The sequence below is a fragment of the Phoca vitulina genome, unplaced genomic scaffold, assembly GCF_004348235.1.
Source record: "Phoca vitulina isolate PV1807 unplaced genomic scaffold, GSC_HSeal_1.0 scaffold3, whole genome shotgun sequence".
In the NCBI taxonomy this organism is placed as follows: domain Eukaryota; kingdom Metazoa; phylum Chordata; class Mammalia; order Carnivora; family Phocidae; genus Phoca; species Phoca vitulina.
The window spans coordinates 53,233,727-53,260,073 of record NW_022589706.1 but is presented as its reverse complement, the minus strand read 5'-3'; the positions used below and the strand labels follow the sequence as shown (position 1 = coordinate 53,260,073).

Below are 26,347 nucleotides of genomic sequence, written 5' to 3'. Positions count from 1 at the left end.
CACACGCCTCATGAAGCTATCAAAGTATTTTCCTTCATTCCTTCATCAAAGGGATTTTGCCTCTGGTTTTCAGGGAGAAAACATGTTTTCCTTCCCTCCTAGACCAAAAACAAAGTGAGAGGGTCAGAGTCAGAAAAAGCTGGCAATCTGCCTGCCCAACTTGAAAGGATCACAGTGTCACAAGGTCAGCAAGGTGAAGTAAGACATCAGTGTGAGTCAAGCAGAGATAGAGCAAAGTCAGTTAAGGGTCAATTGGAAATAGATTTCACAAAAACCTATGTTCCATTAAAAGCATCTCTCCTTATATGGGTCTGCTGCTCCTGCTAGGCTAGTCATGGGTCCTTGGAACAACTGAGCTGGCCCACATACTCAAACAGATGATAAACTACTGGAGGGAAACCATCATACTTTGAGACCATCTCCCAAAAGTCCCAGCACAATAACTTGTACAGAAAAAGCACTTTCTATGTACTTTTTGGCAATGGCATATACTTTCTCTGATGAGGAAATACTTATGGCCCCTCTCTTCCTACCTGCTGTAGCCATGGCACATTATGAGTAATAGCAAAGGGAGTCTTTGGCCTTCTGCCATCATCAGGGTAATTGTTAGATACTTCCTTTCCATAGCAAGGTTGAGAAAAGGCTCATTGTCATAGGAAATGTAGAAAAATCATCTACATGATCCAGAGATTTCATATAACTGTTATAGACTGAATGTTTGTGCCCTCTCAAAATTCATATGTTGAAGCCCTATACCCCAATGTGATGATATTTGGAGATGGGGAGGTAATTAGGTTTAGACAAGGTAATGAGGGTAGGATATTCATCATGGGATGAGTGTACCTATAAGAATAGACACAAGAGAGCTCTCTCTCTCTCCTGCCATGTGAGGACATTGCAAGAAGACAGCCATCTGCAAGCCAGGAAGTGAGTGCCCACTGGAAACTGAATCTTGGACTTTCCAAAACTACAGGAAAATAAATTTCGGGTTAAGCCACCCAGGCTATGGTATTTTGTGTGGCAACCTGAGCAGACTAACACACACACACACACACACACACACACACACACACACACACACCCCTGTAAATATACATTCTTCTCATAGAAAATATATGGAATAAAAAACCTAGAATTATTATCTATTGTTCTTAAGCAAATCACACTGCTTCCCAGAACATAGACTTTGTATTTCTAAACAAGTCCTCTTTATTTAAGGCAATGTTGCTTGATTTTGATGTTCCTAAAAAAGAATAAGAACATACGTGTTTCCAGTATTGTGTAGGAGATAAGAAGTTTGTGAGCGGATTGCATTGTGGCCCCACAATTTCTGTCATGAGAAAGGTAATAAAACGGGCCAAAGCAGACCTCCATTTCCCTCCTCAGTATCTCACAGTCATCCTTGCATTGAGTCAGTTTTGTCTCAAGCAATGACTCTGTAGTCCACCCCATCACAAAGTTAGAGAGGTCAGCTCTCTTATCCAAGACTGTTCGGAATATAGAAGAGCTAATCTTTCAGCATTAAAAGAAAGCAGTGGATCCAATATCTGGGTATTTTTGGTGATGATCTACATTTTTTTCTTATTGCAATTTTAAAAAACAGAAATCAAGGGATCGTCTTTCCAGTAATGCAGAGTCATCTTAATTTTGGCACACATTCTGCTTGATAGCCACTGGAGCTAACTCTGCATGCTGCTCCCTCATGGCCTCTACTCTTGTGCCCAAGGGCCAAGCCCAAAGGCATGGGTTAGTCATATCTGAAACTTCAGAGTGTTCTCCTGCCTTGTTGATGTCTCCTTCCATCACTGGAAGTGTTTGTGACTCCTGATACTCAGCTGTGTGGCTCCTCACATCACCAAACTAATTACTTTACCGGAAGTGGGTAAGAGCCTTCATCCCCCCAAACAGGATGGACTTCCTCTCTCTGCCACTTACTACACCCCCGGGGATACTGCTCCTTAGTTTCCAGTGACACTGTCTTTAATTCAATTCCTCCCTTGAGATTCTTAAGACCAGCTCTTTAAGGAACCAGCCCTTAGGGTGCAGGTATCAATTGACTAAGTGAATAAAGGAAGAAATATGCAACAGACAGAACTGAGTAAGACCTGAGTGGAGACAAAAAGTAAATATGGAAAAAGAATCTGTTCATTTGCATGAGGTATTTTTCAGATGTTGTCCTCGTAACTGCTAATAGTCCAGTGCTAAAGAAATTACACGAGGTTCACATGAACTAAGTGGACAAAATACATCTATCTACAGGTCAACCATCATATGTAACATTTTATAAACAAAAACAAATTTATTTGTCAGAAAAAATATTCTACCTTTCCCAAAAGACATATCTCAAAATGCTAAAGCACTTTCTTTGGTGTCATACAAGTATTCATGTACTTATTTGTCAGTTACTCACCTGAGAGATAACTTGGATAATTTTAGATCAATTGAGCTGATGCAAAACTGACACCATCATATGGGACATTACTAGAACTTTCAGTTCTTGAGGTATCATAATTTGGGGTAATCTTCATTATTTCACATTTTTTTTAAAGATTTTATTTATTTGACAGAGAGACAGAGAGAGAGTACAAGTAGGCAGAGCGGCAGGCAGAGGGAGAGGGAGAAGCAGGCTCCCCGCTGAGCAGGGAGCCTGATGCGGGGCTCGATCCCAGGACCCTGGGATCATGACCTGAGCTGAAGGCAGCTGCTTAACCAACTGAGCCATCCAGGTGCCCCTTATTTCACATTTTTAAGTAAAATGTATCATTATTATTATCTTAAAGCACAAACTTGCATGATTCAAATTCGCATAAAATTCATTTTACTATATCTACTGTTTTGGAAGTTCGAGAAATTATTGTAACCCAGATTCCATAATTTGTAGTTTAGAATATTTATAGCCCTTAGCATAAATCAATTTATTCATCTAATTTTTATTGAATATGCATTATGTACCAGGTTATGTTAAGTGCCAAGAGAGACATATGAACTTCCAATTCGTGTCCCTTCTGGTGAGAAACACTATCTAGTTGAAGAGAGATATAGAAGTGAACTGATACCATTAAATGGGCTTGCTCTCAAGAGTCAGCACCATGTGTGTTCAAATTCCAAGTCTAGGTCTCAGATTTTACGTGTTTAAAGTAGTATACTGTGTTAAATAAAAGATATTATTAAAATTTTAAAAAATAAATATAAAATCTACCATAATTATAATAAAGTGCGAATGCTATAATAATTCAAGTTCAAAAAGTGAAGGGGCATCAGGGAAGGAAGTGACTAACCTAATGCAGGGAAATTTCCTCAAAGAAGGTGACCTTTGAGTTTAATTAAGCAGATAAAGTAGAGAGAGAAAGACATCCCAGGTAGAAGGAGAAAGCATCCATAAAAAAGCATGGTGTGTTAAGGAATAGCATGAAGTTCAAACTGCTTAGAATCTTGAAGGGAAGGTGAAAAAAGAGATGGGGACAATAATCACTTTATAAGGTGCCTGAAGAGGAGCAAAGAGAGTCATCAGGTGAGAAGCAAGGGTGGAAACTGTGTGATTCCATGTGTAATGTCCACATAGCCCACACATCCGGTATAAAACAGTGCTCATCACACTGTCAACCACCCTTTTGGAAACCAAATCCCTATAATGTTAACAATAGTGATAAAAATAACTGGACCCATGCTGTTCAACTCCAAGTGGCACTCTTCACATCTTAGTCCATATTAATGATGTCTTCTGGATTTATGCAACACCAGCATGAGCCCATGTGATTATATTAATTTATTACTTAAGATGTAAAATAGTGAATAGAGAGAGAAGTGATACTTACATGTTTGTTTATTGTCCAGTCAGTGCACAAGAAGATTCTTCCTAATGTCCAGAGAGCATATCTTCCTGTTCAGGTCCAGATACCATCTCTTTGTTGGTATATCTTCTTCATTCAAATGCATCTCATTCCTGGCTAATTTTCTATCTGCCATCTCAAGAAAAAGGTGGCAATGCTGTTACTATTCATGATATGATGGCCCTTTGGAGCCTATTTGTATTGAAACAAATAAATCTCCCTCCTTGCCTCTGTAGTTCTCAACTATCATCTATTTAATGCAGTATTGGTTACATCATTATTCACAATGATGCATCATTCATCATGTCACCATGAATTCTGGCTTCCAGTGGTTCCCTTGAATGTTATCATTGTGCTTCATTGATGATAACCACAAATGCAAGTCTCTGGTCACCTTAAATTTATCATTATGACTTTCTTAGCATAAACATAGATCAGCACATCTTCCACCCATATTTTCTACTGAACTCTTAGATCATAATCACTGCATTTCTAGGAATGCAATCTCTTTCAATGTTAACTACACTCCTGGTTTCCACACACAGCCACCAACAGGGATGATAGGTGAGGGCCCTGTGGTGAAGCAAGAAGAGTGATTCCATTCCTATAAGGGATATTTGGCAGGGGAGCATGATATATTTTAAGTTTTTAAGATATTTGGCAGGGGAGCATGATATAACCAAACTGACAGAGGCAAGAGAGGACATCAACTGGAAAGGCCCAGTGGCATTGCAGAGCAATTGTCTCCAAAGCCCTTGGAAGAAATAGACATGTCCATTCCTGAAGACTACATGACACTTGATGTGGAGTTTGTGGAGGGACTGGAGTGACCATCCTGGGTGCCAGGGGAAGGGAGTACATAAAGGACTCCTGTCACCACCTACCACCTTTGCGTATAGTAGACAGAGGCTATCCTATTGGAACACATACAGGAAAAATCTGCTAGGTAAGCCCATGCATGCAGCTCAAGCCAAAAGTCAGTCAACCTCCCAGACCCTATATTCATCTTGTGTCCAATGTGAGTGAGTGAGTCACCCAAAACTCACCAGTCACAACCTCACTGAAGAAGGTAGGAGAAAAATGGAACTAAGTAACTTTGAAAAATAAGGTTTTGACTGGAAATTATAAGGCATATAGACACTGTACTCTAGTTGGTAAATTTGTTTTATATGGAGGTATGGGTCAATAATTTTGTATCCTGGGGTTGAACAAATAAGTACATGCATGGTAGGTAATGGGAGCCAAGTTTCTCACTATCAAAAAGGGAAGTAATAAATATGCAAGAAAGGAAGGCTTGAGGGATGCCTGGGTGACTCAGTCGTTAAGCATCTGCTTTCAGCTCAGGTCATGATCCCAGTCCTGGGATCGAGCCCCGCATCGGGCTCCCTGCTCTACCAGAAGCCTGCTTCTCCCTCTCCCACTCCCTCTGCTTGTGTCGCCTCTCTCGCTGTGTCTCTCTCTGTCAAATAAATAAATAAAATCTTAAAAAAAAAAAAAAAGAAAGGAAGGAAGGCTTGGATGAACTTTGTGGTTCTGGGAATAGTCAGAGATATCAGTATGAACTCATATGTAGATAGATAGATAAATGATGATAGATAGATAGATGATAGATAGATAGAAAGATAGATAGATAGACAGATACAGAATAATTACAGGTATGTGTGTGTACATGGGTTAGTCCACAAACCCACATTTCTTAGCTCTCTTCCCTGAAAGAGTCTAGAAGTGGTGAGACCTCATTAACAAGTACAACCAGTGCTCAGATTATTGTTTAAACACCATTATCTAGTCGATAGAACCAGAACTCCTTGAAGAAATGGCTGTTTCCAGGTCTGGGGAAGGGAAAATAACAAGATGAACTTGGATCATCTCAAAGTGCCAGAAAGTAAAGAAGTGCTCAAGAAACAAAATATGGGGGGCCAGTCAGAGGGACACAGAAGCCAAACTAAAAGCACTCACAAAGGCCAAAGCTGAAATAATTTGAGCAAAAAAATACATTATGTAGCATTGAATTATAACCCAAAGTACAAAGTAAATATACATGAATTCATACTAATATACAGTGAATAAATAAATAAATGGAGTGAAGTGACAAATCTTTCCTACAGAAGGATTCTAAATAATATATGTCAACACTCCCCCTTCGAGGAACTTCATCCTCTCCCTCCCTCAGTTTGAGTGTAGGCTAGATTTAGTGACCGCCTTCCAAAAATAGAGTATGAAAAGGGAAAAATAGTAACTTTAGAGTAGAAAAACCTGGCAAACACTACCTTAACCATGTGCTCAATCCTAACATCCCTGGCAATAAATCATATGAATATCATGTGCTCCTTCATATGAAAGGAAGAGAAGAGCATTTCTCACACACACACACACACACACACACACTCTCTCTCTCTCTCTCTCTCTCTCTCTCACACACATTAGTGTGTCTGCACCATTCTGGTGGCCCAAATTCCTGCACTGTGAAGCAAAGGCGTACTGCAACAGCCACCCAGCCAGAATAATGTGCTTGCCAGGCTGCCCTGTCAGATGTAGAGCAGGCCTTGGGCTCCCAGACCACTCAGATTCAAATGTCTGAGCTCCCCAGGGGAATCTGACCCCTCAGGAAGCAGGGAAGCTGAACTCTGAGAGTTCTATGTTTTGGAGCATCTTTCTCCAAAAGTTTTAAGTCCCCCTTCGCTGGCTGAGTGACAATGCCATCCAGACAGGGCACCCAGACCTGGTCCTGTGTGGGTCCAGTTCTGTGAAAACATCTTACTCAAAATTTTCTAGATCTGTCTCCAGGGTCTTTGACGAAGTGCCTACCATCTCCACTTCTCCCCTTCCGGGCTCCCTCCCACCTTTGTGATGATTGCATCCAATGTGGAAAAGTATTTGATATAGTCAGCAGTGAGGTTAAAATGGGTGGTAGGTGGGAATGGGTAGGGTTAGGGAGTTGGGGGGCTAGGGGATGCAACATTCCAAAAATGGAAGGAGACTTTTTTAACTTGGTACCAAAACCTTTTGCAAGCATCATACTTAAAATGAAACTATAAAGCATCATTATTAGGGAAAAATAAGCAGGTTGTCAATGGCAGGTACATATGAAACCAATTTTATAAAAATTTCTAAAATACACAAATTAATAAGGCTATAAATGACTTTAGGTATGTAAATTCATAGATAATTGTCTGATATCAGTGGTTACCTCTGGGAACAGGGACAAGAGGCTCAGTTTTGAGTGTAACATCTCAGTTCTTACAAGAACATTTTACATGCCAACTCTTGAGCTCCCTCAGTCTTCTACATCTTGCTCACTCTCTATTGTACCTTCGTCCAGATCTCCTGATTCCCTCCTCCAACAAGGCTTCTCCAACCTGGTTAAGCTTCTTACACTGTTCATGTATTGCCATCCTAAACTTCCTTACATTTTTTTGAGGCTCAGTGTTTTTTTTCCAGTTCAATTAACCATCCTTACAATCATCTCTATCTTCTTTGTCCCTCACATTTCTTAGTCCTTAGTAAGGAAAAGCCTATACCAGTTTTCATTCTTTTATCAGAATTATGATAATGTTAAAATATTCCTTTGCATGTTTATGATCCATAACTCAGAAGATCATTAATGTTTCTTTTGATCAGTCAGCCCCTAAAGAACTAGACTGAAGTGGGAAAAGAGAGAACAGTGGGACATTCACAAAACCTACAAAATTTCCAGGATGGCAATACATCTGTGAAAAATAACAGTCCTGGACAATAATGTTAGATTCTTTTCATTTTTTATTAATTACAGCACAGAGAAAAGAGGCAAAACGTTTAAAGAAATTTGTGTTCTTTAGACAGAGGGTTGGTTTTACACCAACAGAAAAGAAAAACAGATGAATAAGCTCTAGGTCTTCATTTCTCTTTCTTTCTCTTATTCTCAGGGCAGGCTGAAAGACAAAAAGACAAATATAAGTACTGTTTGTAAAATGGTATGAGTTTTTGAAATCTATTCAAATAAATGTTGAATTGCTTAGATTGTCTTCCTGCAATTTCCACCAAAGAAAATCATTCAGCCTGTCCTGGACTCTGAATTCTTCTGTTGGGCTGGGGGAGAGGACACACCAATAATATTGTAAAGTCCTCTCTTTGTCACTGATGTCATCAGCTCCTCAGGTTTCAAAGTCCCAAGCTTTTCATCATCACTCCTCAGAGTCACTTGCTTAACACCTACTTCTTACCTAAATTAATTACCAATAAAACAAGTGTCTCTCAAAGACCTTTCAGAAGAAAATCTTGCCATTTAGGATGAAAACAAATCACATTTTGAAAAGATCAAATTTACAGGAGATACGAAGTTGCTTCCTCACTTGAATGCACAATATGTAGGTATTATCAGGTGGGCAAAGAGTAAGTGAAAACTTCATAGTGGGAACAGACCTCAGAGTTTGGAAAATATGAAAATAATTCATGCTAGAAAATAGTCGGACAATTTGTTTTAAAAAAGAGAGTTGATACTATCTTTTTTAATTTCCCACAAAATATTACAACCAAAATGGGTGAAACATGTTTATGTTCAAAGATTTAAATTTTAAAGTGGGCCTCAGTAGCAAGTTATTCACTACAAAGTGCAAGTTCACATAAGGCAGATCTGTCATACTCTCCAATGAAATTAATTTGTTACTGGGCTGTTCGATTGAACCATGTGAAATCGTTGCTATTCAACTGTTTTTTACCTTAAAAAATGCACTTTCCTATGGTCCAGCCTAATACCTAGAAACCCCACTGCTAAGCCATTGCTCAGTTGAATGATTCTGTCTACTGTGTCACATTAGGTCAGAACAGGACACTGGTTAACTCTCAAGCTTTGGTTTGAATTTTGAATTGTGGCTCCACCCCTCACAAGCTGGGTGGTCCTTGGGTAAATTATGGAACCCATGTCTATCTGTGCCTTCATGTTCTCATCTGAAAAATGGGAAAAATAATGACACTCAACTTAGGCAACTATTTTGAGAATTAAGTAAGTTAATACATATAAAGATCTCAGAACAGTGATTGGCACTGGTCTATATGGCTCTTGGTAAATGATTGGTCAACCTTTGTTATTTTAATAGTAACTATTATAATTACTTTTTTAAAACAAAAATCCAAAGTATAGTTACCTGAGATGCTTGTGATGGTGTTCTTTTAGGCTAAGGCAGCTTGAGCTGTGGCAACAAGTTTTGGACCCTGAATACCAAGAAATGACAGATTTGGGGAAAATATTAGCATTACTATTAAGATGAAAAGTTGATACTTATACAGCCACTTGTAATTACAAACTAATTTTACATGAATCACATTCTTTAATTCCAGTTTAGTACTAGAATCTCTACAAGGAAGCTTACTGACACCCATTGTTCCCAAAGGAATAAAAATATTACCCTCAAGTCACAGAGGGAATAATAAATGATTCAGACATTTAAATATAAACTTCCTTCATTAACCTATAAAATCAAACTCAGATTCAACCAAATCACAAACCAGCATTTTTCAAGAACATGTTTCAATAAATTAATGTTTGGCTCAAAGACTTGAGCCTTACAAATATTTCTCTCTATATTCATAAACATCACAACTTTGGAAACAGAGCAAATACTATGAAGATTTACTAATATACTCCAGTGCAGCAGGAGATTAAAAAAAAAAAAAACGAGAGCTATTTAAGTAATTTAGTCAGATAATTTTGTATGTGGAATAAGATTCTGGTCCGGAATGTACAGAGTGTCCTTCAGATATATAAACCCCTAAGCCCTGGTCAGATCAAATGCGACAAGAAAGGAAATTAGCCATATTGCAATGAAGAGACTCCAGTACCTCCTCGGCAAAGCAGGCCTCTTTGTTTTCAGCTGCACAGCACTTCTCTACAAAGGCTCTGAAATCCCCCATAACAGTTTTCAGTTGTTCCTCAGTTGCTTTGGGCTTGTGTTTCACCAGCTCAGCAAGTGCACTGCATTTGAATGAAAACAAAACAACAACAACAAAAATCAGAAAAAAAGTTTACTTACATAAAGAAAGTAATGGAATGAGTAAATCTCGGGATTAAAAGGCACAGCATAGGGAATATAGTCAGTGGTACTGTAATCATATTGTATGGTGACGGATGGCAGCTAAACTTGTGGTGAGCACAGCATAATGTATAGACTTGTCAAACCACTATGTTGTACATCTGAAACTAATTTAACACTGCATGTCAACTACACTTCAATCTTTTTAAAAAAAGGAAAAAGAAAAGTGGAGATGGTAAAGACAGTGGTAGTATTGTTGGAGATTATGAGTCTTGGCCAGGCGACTCTGAGCTTGAGGCCCAGGCTTACCACTATAAGCTTTAATATTCTCATCTGCATAATGAGGACAATAAAAGTCACCTTCATAGGGTTGGTGGAAGGATCAAATGAGATAATCAATGTAAATTGCTTAACATCTCTAGTACCAATAAGTCTCAATAAATCAATAGATCTCTTTTCGGTAAGTCTCTGGAAAGGATGTCATTGTATTTATACGTTATTCAGATTTTAGAAATTATGCCATAGTAAAAAGAAAAAAAAGAGTTATACCACATCGAATTGAACTTTTAGTGATTTAAGAGCTAAACTGATCCTTAAAAGCTTAACTATCTTGTTGGACTCCATTAAAAAATTTCTAACCTGAGAGTCTTTATATTTGGTCTGTGAAATTTACCCCATTCAGTTAATACTGGGGAGGCCATAGGTAATAAAACTATCCAAACTTATGGGAGCTGGTGGTTTTCTTTCATTGACATTCACAGAGATAATAGTGCTAGAGGGAGAGGGGGTTTTTGCAATATTACTCACAAGTCTATGGCTATGATTAAAATCCCTGAGATGATAAATTTATGGTGCTAAATTTCATGCATTTCTAACCCCTGTGACAGCAATAGGGTGTCAAGCCTCAGAACTCATTTTTCTAGATGTTTTTCACCCAAGTTCCATTCTCAAAAGTTATATGTTGAGGATTTGCCTTGCCTGTGGGTTGCCATAGAACAAACTTAAAATAACCATTCATGCCTAGAAATAAATTCTCCTATGATTTCTACTAACTAATTTGCTATTTGCATAAATGCATCAGTTAATCGTTCATATTTTTCTACTGGACTTATGTTAAGACATTATTCCACTGTAGCTTTTAGCCACAAGATTATTCTGAATGATTTGTAGGCAAGGTTATAGTATAGAGGTTTTTTGCTAAGAAAACAAAAAGTTATCCATTTTATTCTTGACATTTTTATCAGCTTACTAACACCAATACTTAAATACTATTTTCTAAAGAATATAATCACTACTTCAGAAAAAGTTACCCATTTCAACTTAAAATTCTCACTCTCAAGACTCTAAATGCTTACAATAATGAAATAGTACTCACGATTGTTTCTTGACTTGTTTCTCAGCCTCAGGAAGTGTGCATAAGTCTGCATGGAAGGTGAATGTTTCAGCGTTAAACTCTTTGGGAACATATGCCTCATCAACTTCCAGGGCAGAAAAGCATGGTCGTCTGTTCACCAAGGATTCTGTGCAGCATTTGGTGACTCTCTCACTCACTGGGGTCTTCTCATGCAACACGCACAATCGGTTCAGGACCAAGGACAGCTAAAGGACAGGTGGGAGACCAGACATTCAAAAGAAGGATAATAAAAGTTTTCCATGAACTCCTACTTTCCAATGGACCAAAAGACGTGTTATATTTTAACTAGCAATATTGAATCCAAGGTTGATTTGAGGAAGTTATTTGCTTCACTTTAGAACTACAGATAATGAGGGACTTTTTAAAGTATTTTCTCTTTATGTCTACATTTTAATAATAGTTCCCTTGAGAAAATAATTGATTGAAATAATTTGACGTGAGTCCTGAGATATGTATTGGAGTGGGAATGAAACAGTCTTATATGGACACATATTTTTAAAAGACTCCAAAGAATATGAAAGGTTTTTTAAATGCCAGGATGAAACATTGAAAACTCATGGAATTTTTGTCAATTTATCATTTTGGGGATCTTATACAAATCCTCATTCAAGATAATATAGGTGACCAAGTCCTGGCTGCCACTACCAAATACACACACACGTGCATGCACACACATGTTAATTCACCCCTGTTTCTGAAAGTTAGCTTTGTCCTTACCTAAAGGCAAAAATTCATCATTATTCACTTATTATACTTAAATGACTCACATAGTCTTCAGCACAGGGCATTCTTTCTGAGTCAGGTTTCTTACAACACCTGGTGCCCACTTTTCCTAGTTTTCTTGAGACCTCCACGAGAGTTGGAGTTGACACTTGGGGTACTTTCTTGGTGTAACGAACTAAGAGCCTGTAACAAAATAGTTCATGTGTTTTCAGCCAGGCATGTCTTTCTCTAACATAGTAGGTCAAGCAGAGAACACTTAGGCAAAATTAACTAAAATGACTTTCCATCCATAAAATTACCTTTGTCTCCAGGTTGGTTGAATGGTATGGGGGAAGACCTTGTCCTGAGTAACTAGTTAAGCTTATCATTGTTTCCAGCTGTGCTGTATCATCTTAGGAAAGTGACTTATTATAATTCAGTGACATTAATATATTTATTTATTGCTTCTTTCTTTCCATAAAACCTACTGAGGTCTTAATATATATCAACACCATGCTAAATTTGAAAGGTATGTGTAAGTTTTTTCATCTATAAAACAGGAAAAAGTATATCTGACTCATAGGGATGGTGCAAGTATTAAATTAAAATAAAGTATGCAATCAACCTGGCATGGTATCTAGCACGTAATAATCACATACTAAGAATTCCAATCACCACTGAAAGTCATGTGTGACTACAATCTACTCGAGGGAAAAGATGATATCTGGTTCACTCTTGTTATCCCTAGCACCCATAGTTAGAAGAGTGGTAACATATTTAAACCAAACAATAAATATCTACTGAATGATGTGTCTCTTATCTTTACCTCCGTAGATAAGACTCTATGTGGATCAGGACATTAGTCTGTCAGCTTATATATTACTTCTTGAGCTACTATTATTCAAAGGCTACCATTTCCTCCTTTGTAAAGCATTGCTGCATTTTGTTTGCCCACAAGCTATTCCTTAACCTTCAAGGGGCATCCTCAGTTCCTATATTCCACCATTTGCTATTTTCCTTCCTGATCTCAAGAGGCCAATTTTTTAAACTACACTCAAATATAAGCTTCTCCATCCCACTAACCATTTTATTTCTCCCTCTCTAGTCTTTCTTGATGGAAAGAGATTAGAAGTATATACTGTATTTTCATGATTAAAATTTCTATCATAGGTGGTATATATATTAAGTCTTAAATAATTACAAATTGATCAAGAAAAAAAATCAGCTGATAAACAAAAATACTTACGCATTTTGGAAGTCATACTCTCCAAGTTTTTCAAAAAGTTCACAGTTTGTTTTGACTAAATTCTGAGGCTCTTCCACAAGAGGTTTAAATTCATCAAGCTGAAAGATAAAAGAATTGTGTTGACAGAATTCCACCCGAGGACCACATGCAGGTTCTTTTTCACCACTCTAGGCAGAATGAGATCCTCCCTCCTTTCTGCCCAAAGTCATGTAATTAGATCTTTGATGCCAAATCTATCATAATATGTCCAAACTGTTTATTTTATTTGGCAAGGGTGTATAGTATAAGAGATTAAGACTACTCAGGCTGTGGAGTGCGACTGCTGGTGTTCGAGCCGGGCCATCTGACTCATTTTCTAATTGTGTAATTATACCTCCTATCTCCAAGCTGCAGAACCCTCACCACTAAAATGGAGATTAACAAAAAAGAAGGGAGAAAAAGAAAAAGAAAGAAAGAAAATGGGCATAAAGATGGTACTCACCTCGAAAATTGTTCTACAAACCACCTGAGCTAATGAAATTAAAACAATGCCTGGCAGATAATAAAAGCTTAATAAATGATGACTATGACTGTATCATTATTATTAAGCCCTCTCTCCAGTTGGATTCTGAGCTCCCTGAGATAAGAGATTTTACCTTGGTCATCGGCTCTAGTCTGGTGCCTGGCATATAGTAGGTTCTTGATAGAGGAAAGAATTACTTTCCTGTGATTCTGAAGTTTGGAAACCACTACACATGCTGGGAGTGCTAAATATCTTAAACATGTTAAAATCCTCTTAAAGCATAGCTAAATATGGCAAAAATCCTCAAGGTTTCCTCTCCTTAATGACTTGTAAAGCAATTCCTACACTTTTCCCCCGAAATTTGAAAATATTCTAAATGAATAGATTTCACAATCTTCTTTAAGATGCTAATTCTTGATATTTGATAAATCTTGGAACCTGGTTAACTTTATATCTAAGTTAAGTCTCTTAACTAACATTTCAATTTATCAATTATTTTGTCCTCAGGAGTGTAAAAAAGAGAAAAAGCATCGTCAAGATTTTGTGAAATTAGAGATTGCTCCCTTCAGATCTTTCCTTTCTAGACTCTTCTAGGTCTTATTAACCATTCCATTTAAAGCTATTTTTTCCTGTAAGGTTTAAGAGCACAGGATTGAAACCATGTCAAGAAAAGATCTAAATTGCACTATGTAGCAATTCACATTCTTGGGTTACTTTTCTTTCTCATTATTAAAACTGAGGGTTCTAGAGGGGAGGGAGTTGGGGGGATGGGTTAGCCCGGTGATGGGTATTAAAGAGGGCACATACTGCATGGAGCACTGGGTGTTACACTCAAACAGTGAATCGTGGATCACTACATAAAAACTAATGATGTATTGTATGGTGACTAACATAACATAATAAAATAAAATTAAAAAAAAAAAAATGGATCATCCGCCGGAGCGCTACACTGTTTCCCTTTAAGAAACCTACCACTTTGCCATAGCAAGTAGGAGGATCATCGGTGGCACAACACTTCTCCAGAGTGGCTTCATATTCCTTGGCAAGTCTCAACAGCAAAGAGATAGCGTACTCAGGATGCCTTCTTGAGTATTCATACAAAAACCTAATTCAGATGAAAATAAAATAGATTTCGCTGGGTAAAGGAGCAAGAAAGATCACATAACTCACCTCAAGAGTAACTCATCTCCCACAGGTCTGAATTTGACTAGACCCCATGCAGGGAAGATTAGTGGCTAAAGGGTTGCAGTTCAGAATTAAAGCTACCTGCATTCAAATCCTGCCTCTGCCACTTAGTTTACTATATCACCTTAAGCAACTTATTAAAACCATCACAGCCTTAGTTGCCTTCTCTGTAGCACGTGGATAATAACACTACCGATCTCATAAGGTGGTTTGTGGGAAATACATGATGTAATCTATGCAAAGCACACGCTGTCTGGCACATATTAAATGTTTGATGAGTGACACCTGTTATTATTATGTATATTTTTATAATTTGGACTATACCTCAAAAGGGTTCTGATAGATAAATAGAGATGAATTCTTGAATTGTTCTTTCACCTCTTTGTAGGAGTGAAATCTTGAAGGGTACACAATTATGTAAAATATATTAGGGCACATTACACTATTATAATCCAAAAATAAAAATGCAAAGTTTATCACCACACTTACTGACTATATATAATCATTTATTTTGTCACTTAATTTCATGCTGCCCTGCCATGCTACTGTACTCCTGGTCTGTTCAACCAAATATAAAGCACCTGGTAGCAGACTGCATACTTCCTCTTATACTTCCTTATATAGATAAATAAATGGCAGGTAAATAGATCCAGAAATACAGAGATATAAAGATGTATTACGTATATTCACACATATCTATTGTAGTAAATTCATTCTTTGAATGAATAAATGAAGGAATAATATGTCTATAATTTATGTATACACAAAATGTTCCTAGAGGTATTTCCAGGAATATCCCTAAGGAGAAAATGAATGGGGCAGGAATAAAGATAGAAACTTTTATTTCTTCTCTTCCCTTCTCTATTCTCTTCTCTACTGATTGAGTTTTTGCCATAAGCATGAATTAGTTTATAATAATTTTTTTAAACTAATTAATTTTTCCCCCAAAATTTAAAAGCTAGGAGAGGGAAGGATAAAGAAGCATGTAGACAACATGGAAATTGTAGCAATGTCAAAGGAAAGCCTAGTTTATCTTCCTGAATCCTGAGGCCATATAAAAGCTATGGAAGGATTATTCTTGATCCACTTACGTGCCCAGGAACACGTCTTTTGCCTCCTGATAGTTTTTGCAAACCTCCTTATCTTCAACAAAGTCAGCAGCTATCGGGGACAGGTCAGCGGGCAACTCATCTTTTTCCACCTCAGTGAGGCAGTGGGATTTTTCCAACAAAGGCTTATCACAGCATTCCTTCATTTTAGCAGAGATTGAATCCTGATTCTCACACATATACTTGGCCAGATTCGCCTATAAGCGAGTTGATAAAAATTTTTCAATGTAAATTGACATCACTGCACTTTCTCCCCAGACCTTTATTCTGTTGGCAAAACATGTTTATTGTATTCTAAGACCATACACATAAAACATGACTTCTATAAATACTTTCAGTCCATGTTCCTAAGACTAGAGACTCAGAACTACTAAAATATTTCCACTTAATTACAAAAAATGGTCAGTAACAGGGACCCATCTCGGTTATTATTAATTTTATATCTCGACTGTCAAGGCACTTAAGTTTCTAAATTAAAACTCAGTACTATTTTTCCAAATAGTCCCTTCAGGCATTTTGAAACCAAATAACTAAATAAAATGTGAGAGATCTTTCGATAATTAGTCAAGACCATAGTCACAGGTCCTACTTACACATGTAAAATCTTTGCCTTAAATTTTCCAGAAAGTATCCTGAGAGATTATGATGCTGGTATTTGGCCATATTTTTAAGTTTGGAGAAAAGTGATATCATGCTAAATATGTGTCTAGTTAACACAGATGGTTAACTGAGAGAGAATATAAAGGGGGCAACGAACTACATAATTTCCCAAGATCTCTGCAGGTAGTAGCCCTTCTCCAACTCCACCCACCTCCCAAAAATGTCTTCTTAGAAATCTCCCTTTGTAGCAGCCATCCTACTTCAGTGTAAGCCTCTGTTCTCACAATATGACTGAAAGGGTTACAAATTAGTGAATGTGTTTGTCAGATCATTTGGTGAGTGGGAAGCCAGGTTAAGAAAAAAAAAGTACCACAAAGCCGGGAAAGAAGTGAGCAGATTGGGCATAGAATACAATCTCAACCCACTGCCGGCTTCGAGGATAATACTAAGCAAATTCATCCTACCAACTGAAGCATGTAAGCTACTACAGAGCATACTGCGGATTCTTTACCCTGTCATCTGCACATTCAAGCAGGTCACCGTGGCAGCATTCCTTGTGGATTTTGGTAAGATCTGTCACCAACTTGGAAACTTCTGCAAAGTCAGCTTTGGGGAATTTCTGGCTCATGCGAGCTACCGACCTAAAAAGAAAATTCCCCCATGAAAACGTGATTAACACGCAATATTTTATGTCAAAGCATTAGGAAAATAGTACTTATAACACGAAATTTCAGGACAAAATAGCATATAGATATAATTTGTGAAATCCATTTGTCCTTACTTTACTGCTAGTTCTGAACCACATGGTTATCTGAGGGTAAAATGTTTCCTTAGGGCAGATTTAGCCATTGTAAGAGTGTGTGTGGTGGATAGAAGGCCAGTGATTCATAAAAGTGGAAATCAAAGAGAGATTCAAAAAGAGGCAACACGTGGAGAGCCATCAGGTTTAGAACCCAGACCTGGCTTCTAGATCTGGCTTTATCACTCATTAGCATTGGGACACTAGGCAAGTTACGTAGCCTTTCTGACCCTCAGCCTCTACTTGGTCACAACAGCATGCTAAACTGCAGGACTGATGTGAGGATTAAATTAGTTAATCCATATGAAAGCCTTTTATAAACTGGAACCAAGACATTGATCCAGCACAGCATCTAAGCTTTCTGACAACATGGAAAAGGCTAAAATCCACATGCTTTCCCAAATCATGTCAGCGTCTCCTAATCGGATCAAAGCTGCTTCTTCCCCCAAACCAATCACAGCCTCTTTAACCGCATATCATTTCATGTTGGGGTTGTTTTGTTTACTGATTTAGGTAGTTGATCTTGGTGGTTGTGTAGGGGGTAGGGATGGCAGGCAAAGATAGCTCAAACTATGGTTTCTAGAGAGTTTACAGGATGTCTATTATTTTCATTTTATCTCCTGTTGCTGTGGATTCATTGTTGACTAGCAAGTGAGCGGTGGGGGAGGGGATTTTTCTTGGCTTAGAAATTGAAGGATGCTCCTAGAACCAGCTAAGTAATATAAAAACAGAGACCCAGACAAAACCAAGGGATTAACCACAGAGCTAGAGCTATGAGAAAAGGAGAACTAACCCTGATGGCTAAATTTAATTATCAGAACATAAAAGAACAAACATTTCCAGATAATTGGTGCTGTTTGGGGGGATAAAATTAAGAAATTAAGAAGACCCTCACGACTGCTCTATAAAAAGAGTGGATCATTAGAATAAGGTCCCTAGTCTTTCTAAATAAGTGGGAGTTTAAATCCCGTCCTAGAATGACAAAAAAAAATACCCTATAAATTCTGTGACTACCTAGAAAAAATATGATAAAAAATAATGAGGAATTGTCACTGATGCTCTGATTTTCACCACTGTTAAATTTCTACCTTCAAAACAACCAGAAAGATGTATGCAAAAGCACCACATAAAATGCCATATAAATGTACATTTTTGTCAACTGAACCATAACCATTTACATCATTATAAAGATTCAAACTAAGTTTAAAATACCATGCTTTGAAGGCTCTATCTCCGAATTTCTGGAGGCTGGCACACTTGAATCTTTCTTTGGCAGATGAAACCAGTACTTTTTCCCTCAAAGCATCAATCTGCAAAAAGAAATGATTTTGGAAAAATTAGAAAAGGAAAATTCTATACAAAACACCCCTTCATTAGTTCAGATGAGACTGTGCCAAATTAAAATTTAAAGAGATAATTTACACCTAAATTCCCAAGTGCCCATTATTGGCAAATAATTATTTTGCAATGCAGGGGGAGCAAAATCAGTCTGGTCCTAGTGGAAGCCCCTAGGTAGTTAAGAACCGGAGTGGAGACATTGCCAAGGAAAAGGGAGCTGACAGGAAATGTGGAAGAACAGAGTCCACTAACATCCCAGAAAATATAACTTTGCTGACTTCTTAATTTTGCATATAATTTATCTCCACCCCTCCTCCACCAACTCTCCCAACATCACTAAACTCCCTAGAAGAGGGAGGAAGGGTTTTTTTTGACCATGTAAAGGACTTTGTATCAGAGACATGAATTCCCTAAATCTAGCCATAAGATGCTCAAAGTCTGAGGTTTGATGATGAATTGCTCCTCCTATTCTTCTGGGGAATACCTTGGGTGTCAGGCAGGCAGCCTTATCAGCAGCTTGGCAGCATTCTGCAAAAACTTGTTTATATTGCTGAGCATAGTAAAGGAGTTCTGGGGCATAAAAGTAAGGATGTCTTCTGGCAACTTCATACAGGTATCTACATTTTCAAAAAAGAAAAACAGGCAGTCACTTTTCTATAGCGAACAGTGGTATGGGAACCATTGTAATCAACCTTCTCATCTAATTTACCAGTTACTCTCAATTTGCACATGATGACCTTGCCTTTGTCATTCTAGAAGTCAGTGAAAGGTTGAACTTCTATATATAAATTGTGTACATACATATATATGTTTTATATATATGTACACACATATACACACACATAGATATAAAATAAACTTTGGTAATGCAATGTTTTTGACTAAGATGAAATCAATTCTGAGAATAAATACATATCTTCATAATATTTTAACACAGGCCAATCTCTGTTTTTCTTACACAGATCACGTCCTGTTTCAATGAACTCCAAAAGATCTTGGATCCAATTCTTTTCACCATGGAGAATTTTGTGGCATCAAATATTACTGCTTTGAAAACTGTCATTAGAACAAACGCTTCTAAGCCTTAATGTCCAGAATGTTTTTTATTGTAGAACTGCCTATAATAAGTCTCGACCTTTGTCGTAATTTTTCATTTTGAAGCGTAAAGATCTGAGGACTTACTTTCCCAGAAACTTCTGTTCATTCTCCTGAAAGGCGGTGCACATGGCGTCCGGCTCCGGGGTCACCAGCGGAGGGAAGCCGGGGTTATCGTCTTTGTGAGTCAGGAAGCACTCATTTCTTTCAGGATCCTGTTTCTCACAGCAGTCAGCCAGCTCGCCATACTTTTCGCGAAGAGAGGCGACTGTACACAGTTTGTCTCCGAAGAGCGTGTGCTAGGTGGAAGAGAGCAGGCTTCGGGTCACCGGGGGGTATTTTATTTCCTTTGTACCCAAAGAACAGTATAAAAAATTGAAAGCATCGCTAAGCCTTGGTTGGGAACTCATGTACACGTACACTTTTTTCTCAGGTTTAGAGTTTCCCTTGATTTGACCATCCATGGGATTTTCGTAAGAACTGACCGTCACCCGATTCCTTAGGGTGGGTACAACAGAACGGCAGCGCGAAGCCATGAACACGGCTCCTATTTCTACCTCACGCTACAGGCTAGGAGAGCTGATAAAAAAAAAAAAAAATCGGAGCGCTTGGGTGGCTCAGTCCTTAAGCGTCTGCCTTCGGCTCAGGTCATGGTCCCAGGATCCTAGGATCGAGCCCCGCATCAGGCTCCCTGCTCAGCGGAAAGCCTGCTTCTCCCTCTCCCACTCCCCCTGCTTGTGTTCGCTCTCTCGCTATGTCTCCATCAGTCAAATAAATAAATAAAATCTTAAAAAAAAAAAATCAAGGGAAAATAATCCTCTAAGTTGCAGGTGAATTCACATTAGGGAAGAAAGTATTCAGATAGTTTCTCATTTGATCTGCTTCTTTCCGAAAGGTCCAACTTTTAAGTAGGTACCATTCAAAAACTGAGTAACACAATTTACTGTATATTATTTATTATGTTAAAATATAGATCTTTTTTAGTCTAGAAACATTTGCCTCAAAACACATTCCATTAAATGTATTCTTCCTGTCCCCATTAATTTTTATTATGAAAGTAATTGGATCTTCAGGGAAAATAATACTGCTGACGATGGAATTTATTAATTTTCCCCAAAAAAATATTTTTTAAAATTCATGTTTACAGCGCTAACTCTGTGTTAAAAATATCGAGTTAAAGTACTGATTCTACCTTGAGGGAGAGATACATAGAGAGAAAGAAATAAGAGGGGGAAAGATTTCAGTGATACATAAACCCTGGCCTTGCCCTGGAAAGGTATATACAGGTCTGAGTGGTGAGAGAAACATAAACCTCTCCCTGAATTGAACACCTACTGGAAATACCAAAATTTCAAAGTCCTTCAAAGTGAATAAATGCCCTGATTTTTTATTCTATGTAAAAATATAACTATCCCTAAAATGAGGACTATATAACTGTACTATTATTTTACCAAAGAAACAAAATCAACCCAGAAATCAGATGAGTGTCTCCGGAAGATAAAAACCACGCTCTCACTGTTAGCCTCAATGAAAAGAAATCAAACTTCAAATTCTAAAAAGAGACTTTTACAAATCATAAATTTCCATTTAAAGGCACTGTTACTGTTGTGTGTGGTCTTCATAAAGAAATGTCTTTAAAACTGTGGGTATAGCTCGAACATCTGTGTCATAGAAGAAATAATGGCTACCCTCACTTTTGAGAGTTGCTTACAAATTCATAATTGAGGAAACAAAAGTGGGATTGCTCTTCCTTTGAAATAATCAGGACTACTTACAAAAAGAAGAAATAACACTCAAACTCAGAATGTACTTACCAGGGATTTACCACAGTCGGCCCCCGACGGGTCAGCAGCACAACCTTTTGCAAACTCAGTCACTTCCTTCGCTAATTTCACATGGTCTTCAAATGGGCACTGCTGGAGATACTGAGAAAAGGCAACCAGCACCCTGAAACAAAGGACATAGAAAAATGTAACATGGGGCGCCTGGGTGGCTCAGTCGGTTAAGCTTCTGCCTTCAGCTCAGGTCATGATCTCAGAGTCCTGGGATCGAGCCCCACATTGGGCTCCTTCCTCAGCAGGAAGCCCGCTTCTCCCTCTCCCTCTACCCCTCCCCTCCACTTGTGTTCTCTCTCTCAAATAAATAAATAAAATCTTTTTTAAAAAAGAAAAATGTAACATGGTGAAATGTTAATATAAAGTAGCTTGCTACGCTGGACAACAAACTGTCTGTATATGTTCTACATTTTAGACACCTCACTATTAGCCAGAAAGTCTATTCAGATCAGCTGTTATCTGAAGCCTAAACACGCATATGTGGCTTCCTGAGCAAAGAGGACATGTATTTACACCATGTTTAAACACATGTGTGCGCGTGTCAGTAGATGCACAAACATAGAGCAGGCAAGCGAAATGTATTCTAAATATATCTTATCATTAAGACTAGGGACATTACATAGGCCCTTTGACTATTTAAAACAAAAAAACAAAAACCACACACACACCTCTCATTTAATCAGGCTGTAGCATGAGATTGACCTTTAAAAACTAAACTGTTTTCTCATTTTGTACTAGATTAAGAAATATTAAAATGCTCTCAAGAAACCACAGACCTATTTACTAGGTAAAGGAATTTAGTAAGTGAGCTGCAAAAGGAACCATATATTAAAGTCTTTCTTACCAGCAGGTTATGGAGGCGTTCTGGAGCTACACTGTCCAATACGGTAGCCAGTAGCCACACATGGCTGCATAGATTTAAATAAATCAAAATTAAATGCAACTTTAACTTCTGACCCTCAGTTGCACTTGCCACATTTAAAGTATTCACTAGCCACATGTGGCCAGTGGCTACCTTACCGAACAGCACTGATATAGAATATTTCCATCAATGCAGAAAATTCTATTGGATAGGATGGTCCTAGAAGCTGGACTCTGATGACAAGGGAATATAAGAACTTCAGAGTAATAACCAACATTATTAGAAACATTAAATTTGACTGTTCAGTATTTTAACTTACAGGCCTCTGAAATGTTCTTCTCCCAAATCATTGTACCGATGAGCAACTTCACTCTGTTCTGGAGAGGAGAAAAGAAAAAACAAAACAGATTTGTTTACATTCTGAAGAAAACAACTTAGTTATGGTGTTACTTTTTGTGTTTTTCTTCATGTGACTTAGGTATTCATTTGCTCCAAAATATTGACCTCAGATCCCTACAGAATATCTTGAGATGATGATGAACTATTTCTTCTGCATTTAAACAGATGAGTTATTCAATCACTGATGGTACTATTTGAAAAATCATTAAAATCGTTAAATACTTTTAGTTTTATATTCAGACTTGGATAAGATCTAATGCTCTTGTGGTGTCTACTAACAGCTTCTGGGAGGACAGTCTGAAATGAAAAATATAAATACAAGTTCTGTTTATAAGATGAACAACACAGGTTTTTGTTTTTTATAAATCAAGGTGCAATAGCCTTTGGGAATGTGGAGCTATGAATTCTAACATCAACTATATTCTGTGAAGTTTAAGTCACTCTGTCTAAGTTCTTTCAGGTGCAGAAGGAAGTTACAGCTACTAAATCAATTCTCACCATTTTTTTTTCACCTAGGATGTTAGAAATGTATTAATAAGATAACTTCCTGGGCGCCTGGGTGGCTCAGTTGGTTAAGCCTCTGCCACCAGCTCAGGTCATGATCTCAGGGTCCTGGGCTGCTCAACGGGGAGTCTGTTTCTCCCTCTCCCTCTGCCTATCCCCCACTGGTGCTCTCTCTCTGCTCTCTCTCTCTCTCAAATAAATAAATAAAATCTTTTTTTTAAAAAAAAAATAACTTCCTGAGGGATCACAAATACAAAATATCATCACACCTAGAAATAAATGCTAAAAGAAAACACTTCTTTAAAGATGCAGGGTTTTCTAAAATTTTCTCTCACTAGGAAAATAAAGTAAAAGCTGAACAATAGGAAAATAGAATTCTTACGTGCTTCTCGACGAATCACGCCCCTGGAATAAGCAGAGCTAAAGAGAAAGAGTAGGGAAATAAAAGTTACCCACTTCATTGTGCCAAAGGCTTGTGGGGTTGATACAAGAGAACAGGTAGGACGAACAGAGGGAAATTTGCACTAATATACTTCTTTAACCAATAATTGTAGATTATTAACCAGACTCATCTTTGTATTTCATTGGCCCCCGACTGATTACAAAATTCATATTATTCTTGCCAAAAAAATTGTTTGACTAAATCCGTTGCGTATGTTTGCCATCTGGACCTGTTTTCTCCACAAGACCTTGTCAATTCATTAGTTATGTAAAACACCTTATCAAATTTTACATAAGAGTTTAAACAATTTGTCCCTATTATTCATTACCATGTTCTTTATCTGTGATTTACCATTTGACATTTTAGTTTTTAATATTTGCAAAATTCTAACCAAACCAATGACTTAGCTTGAAAATAAGACTTACTAAAAGAGCTAAGGTTTGAACTGTATCTATTATTAACTCCAGGTATGCTTTTGTCAATAAGTAATGAAAAATTCACACACACACACACACACACACACACACACGAAGCCTCCCATGTCTTTTTCACTCTCCTAAAATTGTTCTGTCTAAAAAAAGCTGATGTTGCCTCAAATGCAAACTAAGAATAACAACGAAAATGGATGTTCAGAAGTTCCACACTCCCATCCCAGCTCTGGCCCACATGTGATTCAGGTCCTCTGGTAGGATACTTAGATGTAATGTAGGCATATCTCGTGGAATTTTCAGTTAAGGAGACATGGGGAAGAAAATGGGGGCGCCTGGGTGGCTCAGATGGTTAAGCATCTGCCTTCGGCTCAGGTCATGATCCCAGGGTCCTGGGATGGAGTCCCACATCGGGCTCCCTGCTCAGCGGGGAGTCTGCTTCTCCCTCTGCCTCTCTCTCTCTCTCTCTGTCTCTCATGAATAAATAAATAAAATAAAATCTTTAAAAAAAGAAAAGAAAAGAAAATGGACGCAATGACAGTAATGACAATCTTTGCCATAAAAATATATATAGGATAGGAGCGTCCTGGTGGCTCAATCAGTTAAGTGTCTGACCCTTGATCTCAGCTTGGATTTTTATCTCAGGGTCGTGAGTTCAAGCACCATGTTGGGCTCCACACTGGGCATGGAGCTTACTTAAAAAAAATGTAGGTTGAGCCTTGATTACACCTCTAGAGGTTGTAAGAATCCTAAACCTTCACCAGTTATCATATTCTTTCCATCCCTTCTTCACACTTTTTTCCTTTCTCCTTTTTAATGAAAACGTCACATGTTCTTCTTTAATGTTACTTTTTTATTTCAAAATAAATTTAACATTATGTCTGAAAACAAAGCGAACCAAAGATGATTATCAAAAACATTTTTTCAAACTGCTTCCCTTACTCTCCCCACCCAAGATTCTGATGTCTACCTATGAAGGGCTACTCTATCTCTGCCCTTTTGCTTTAAAGATAAAGAACCACAGATTTCAACCAGTAGGAAAATTGACTTTCTCTGATACTACAAAACAATAATTAGTTTCAAGCCGGTCATTTCACTTAATGAAACAACTGAGTCAGTCAAAACTGTCAGTCAAGTGCCCTATGGCACAGAGGCACAGACACTAACAAATACTGAAGAGAAGCATTACTTTTTTTCAGTCACATGATGGAAGAAATATACTTTCTATGATCATATTTTATTTTATGTCATTTTCAGGTATGGGTGCTAATTAAATAAACACAGAAGAGACTGTAGATACATAGAAGATAGGAGATAATAGGTAATAGATGGTAGATAGATAGGTGATAGATGATAGATAGATAGATGAAGATAGATGGCCTTTTCCTAAGCAGCACAAGGGAGTCCTAATAATGGAGTCCGACTTATCTTTTATGCCACAGATGAACAGAAATAAAAGAATGTCTGCCTGCAGAATTATTCCCATTGGAGAAAACTATTTTATTTAAGTCTGAAAGCCTATATTAGAAAAGAAAAAAAGGATCCTATCCTAGCTTTCTAACTTTTTAAATAGAAAAAATAATTTTTTTTCGTAAATTATATTTAATTTTTTTGGCTTCTGAGAAAGAGTAGGCATCTTTTATTTGAAGTCAGTGTCCAACCCTAGCTTTTTCTTTATATAAATCCTTGGGGAAGGCCTGATCAAACATGCTGTCCTTATCACTGAACGTAATTGTATTGCTTATTCACAAAACCAGGCCTTTGTCATGCACACATATACTTTGTGCATGTTCTTTCATTTAACAAATGAAAATAATATTAGTCTCTCCATCTACTTTGTACAGCAATACTATACTGTAATACAATGCTAAATATAGAACACCAAAAAAAATCAAATTCATCATTGTTCTAGAAACTTAGAATTGATCTTCCTATATTTAATGAAGATCCCATAGTTTTCAATCTCATAATCTCAAATATAAAATTGAAAACACCTGAAAGAATTTTCCCTTACAGTGTCAATAAGGAGTTTCCATGGATGTATCCTTA

The 26,347-nt window shown here is 37.6% G+C and overlaps 1 protein-coding gene across 1 annotated transcript; it reads right to left on the bottom strand.

Annotated features, from left to right (window-relative positions):
- Positions 1 to 7,571: 7,571 nt before the first annotated feature.
- Positions 7,572 to 23,939, bottom strand: ALB (albumin). The gene is made up of 15 exons (XM_032400530.1): positions 23,811 to 23,939; positions 22,845 to 22,902; positions 21,643 to 21,775; positions 19,916 to 20,127; positions 19,218 to 19,350; positions 18,608 to 18,705; positions 17,108 to 17,237; positions 15,979 to 16,193; positions 14,675 to 14,807; positions 13,201 to 13,298; positions 12,020 to 12,158; positions 11,214 to 11,437; positions 9,648 to 9,780; positions 8,954 to 9,020; positions 7,572 to 7,741 (listed from the first exon to the last, which is right to left on the bottom strand). Exons 1-14 carry the CDS (start codon positions 23,887 to 23,889, stop codon positions 8,979 to 8,981), a joined length of 1,827 nt encoding a protein of 608 aa, XP_032256421.1. The 5' UTR covers positions 23,890 to 23,939; the 3' UTR covers positions 7,572 to 7,741; positions 8,954 to 8,978.
- Positions 23,940 to 26,347: the final 2,408 nt, after the last annotated feature.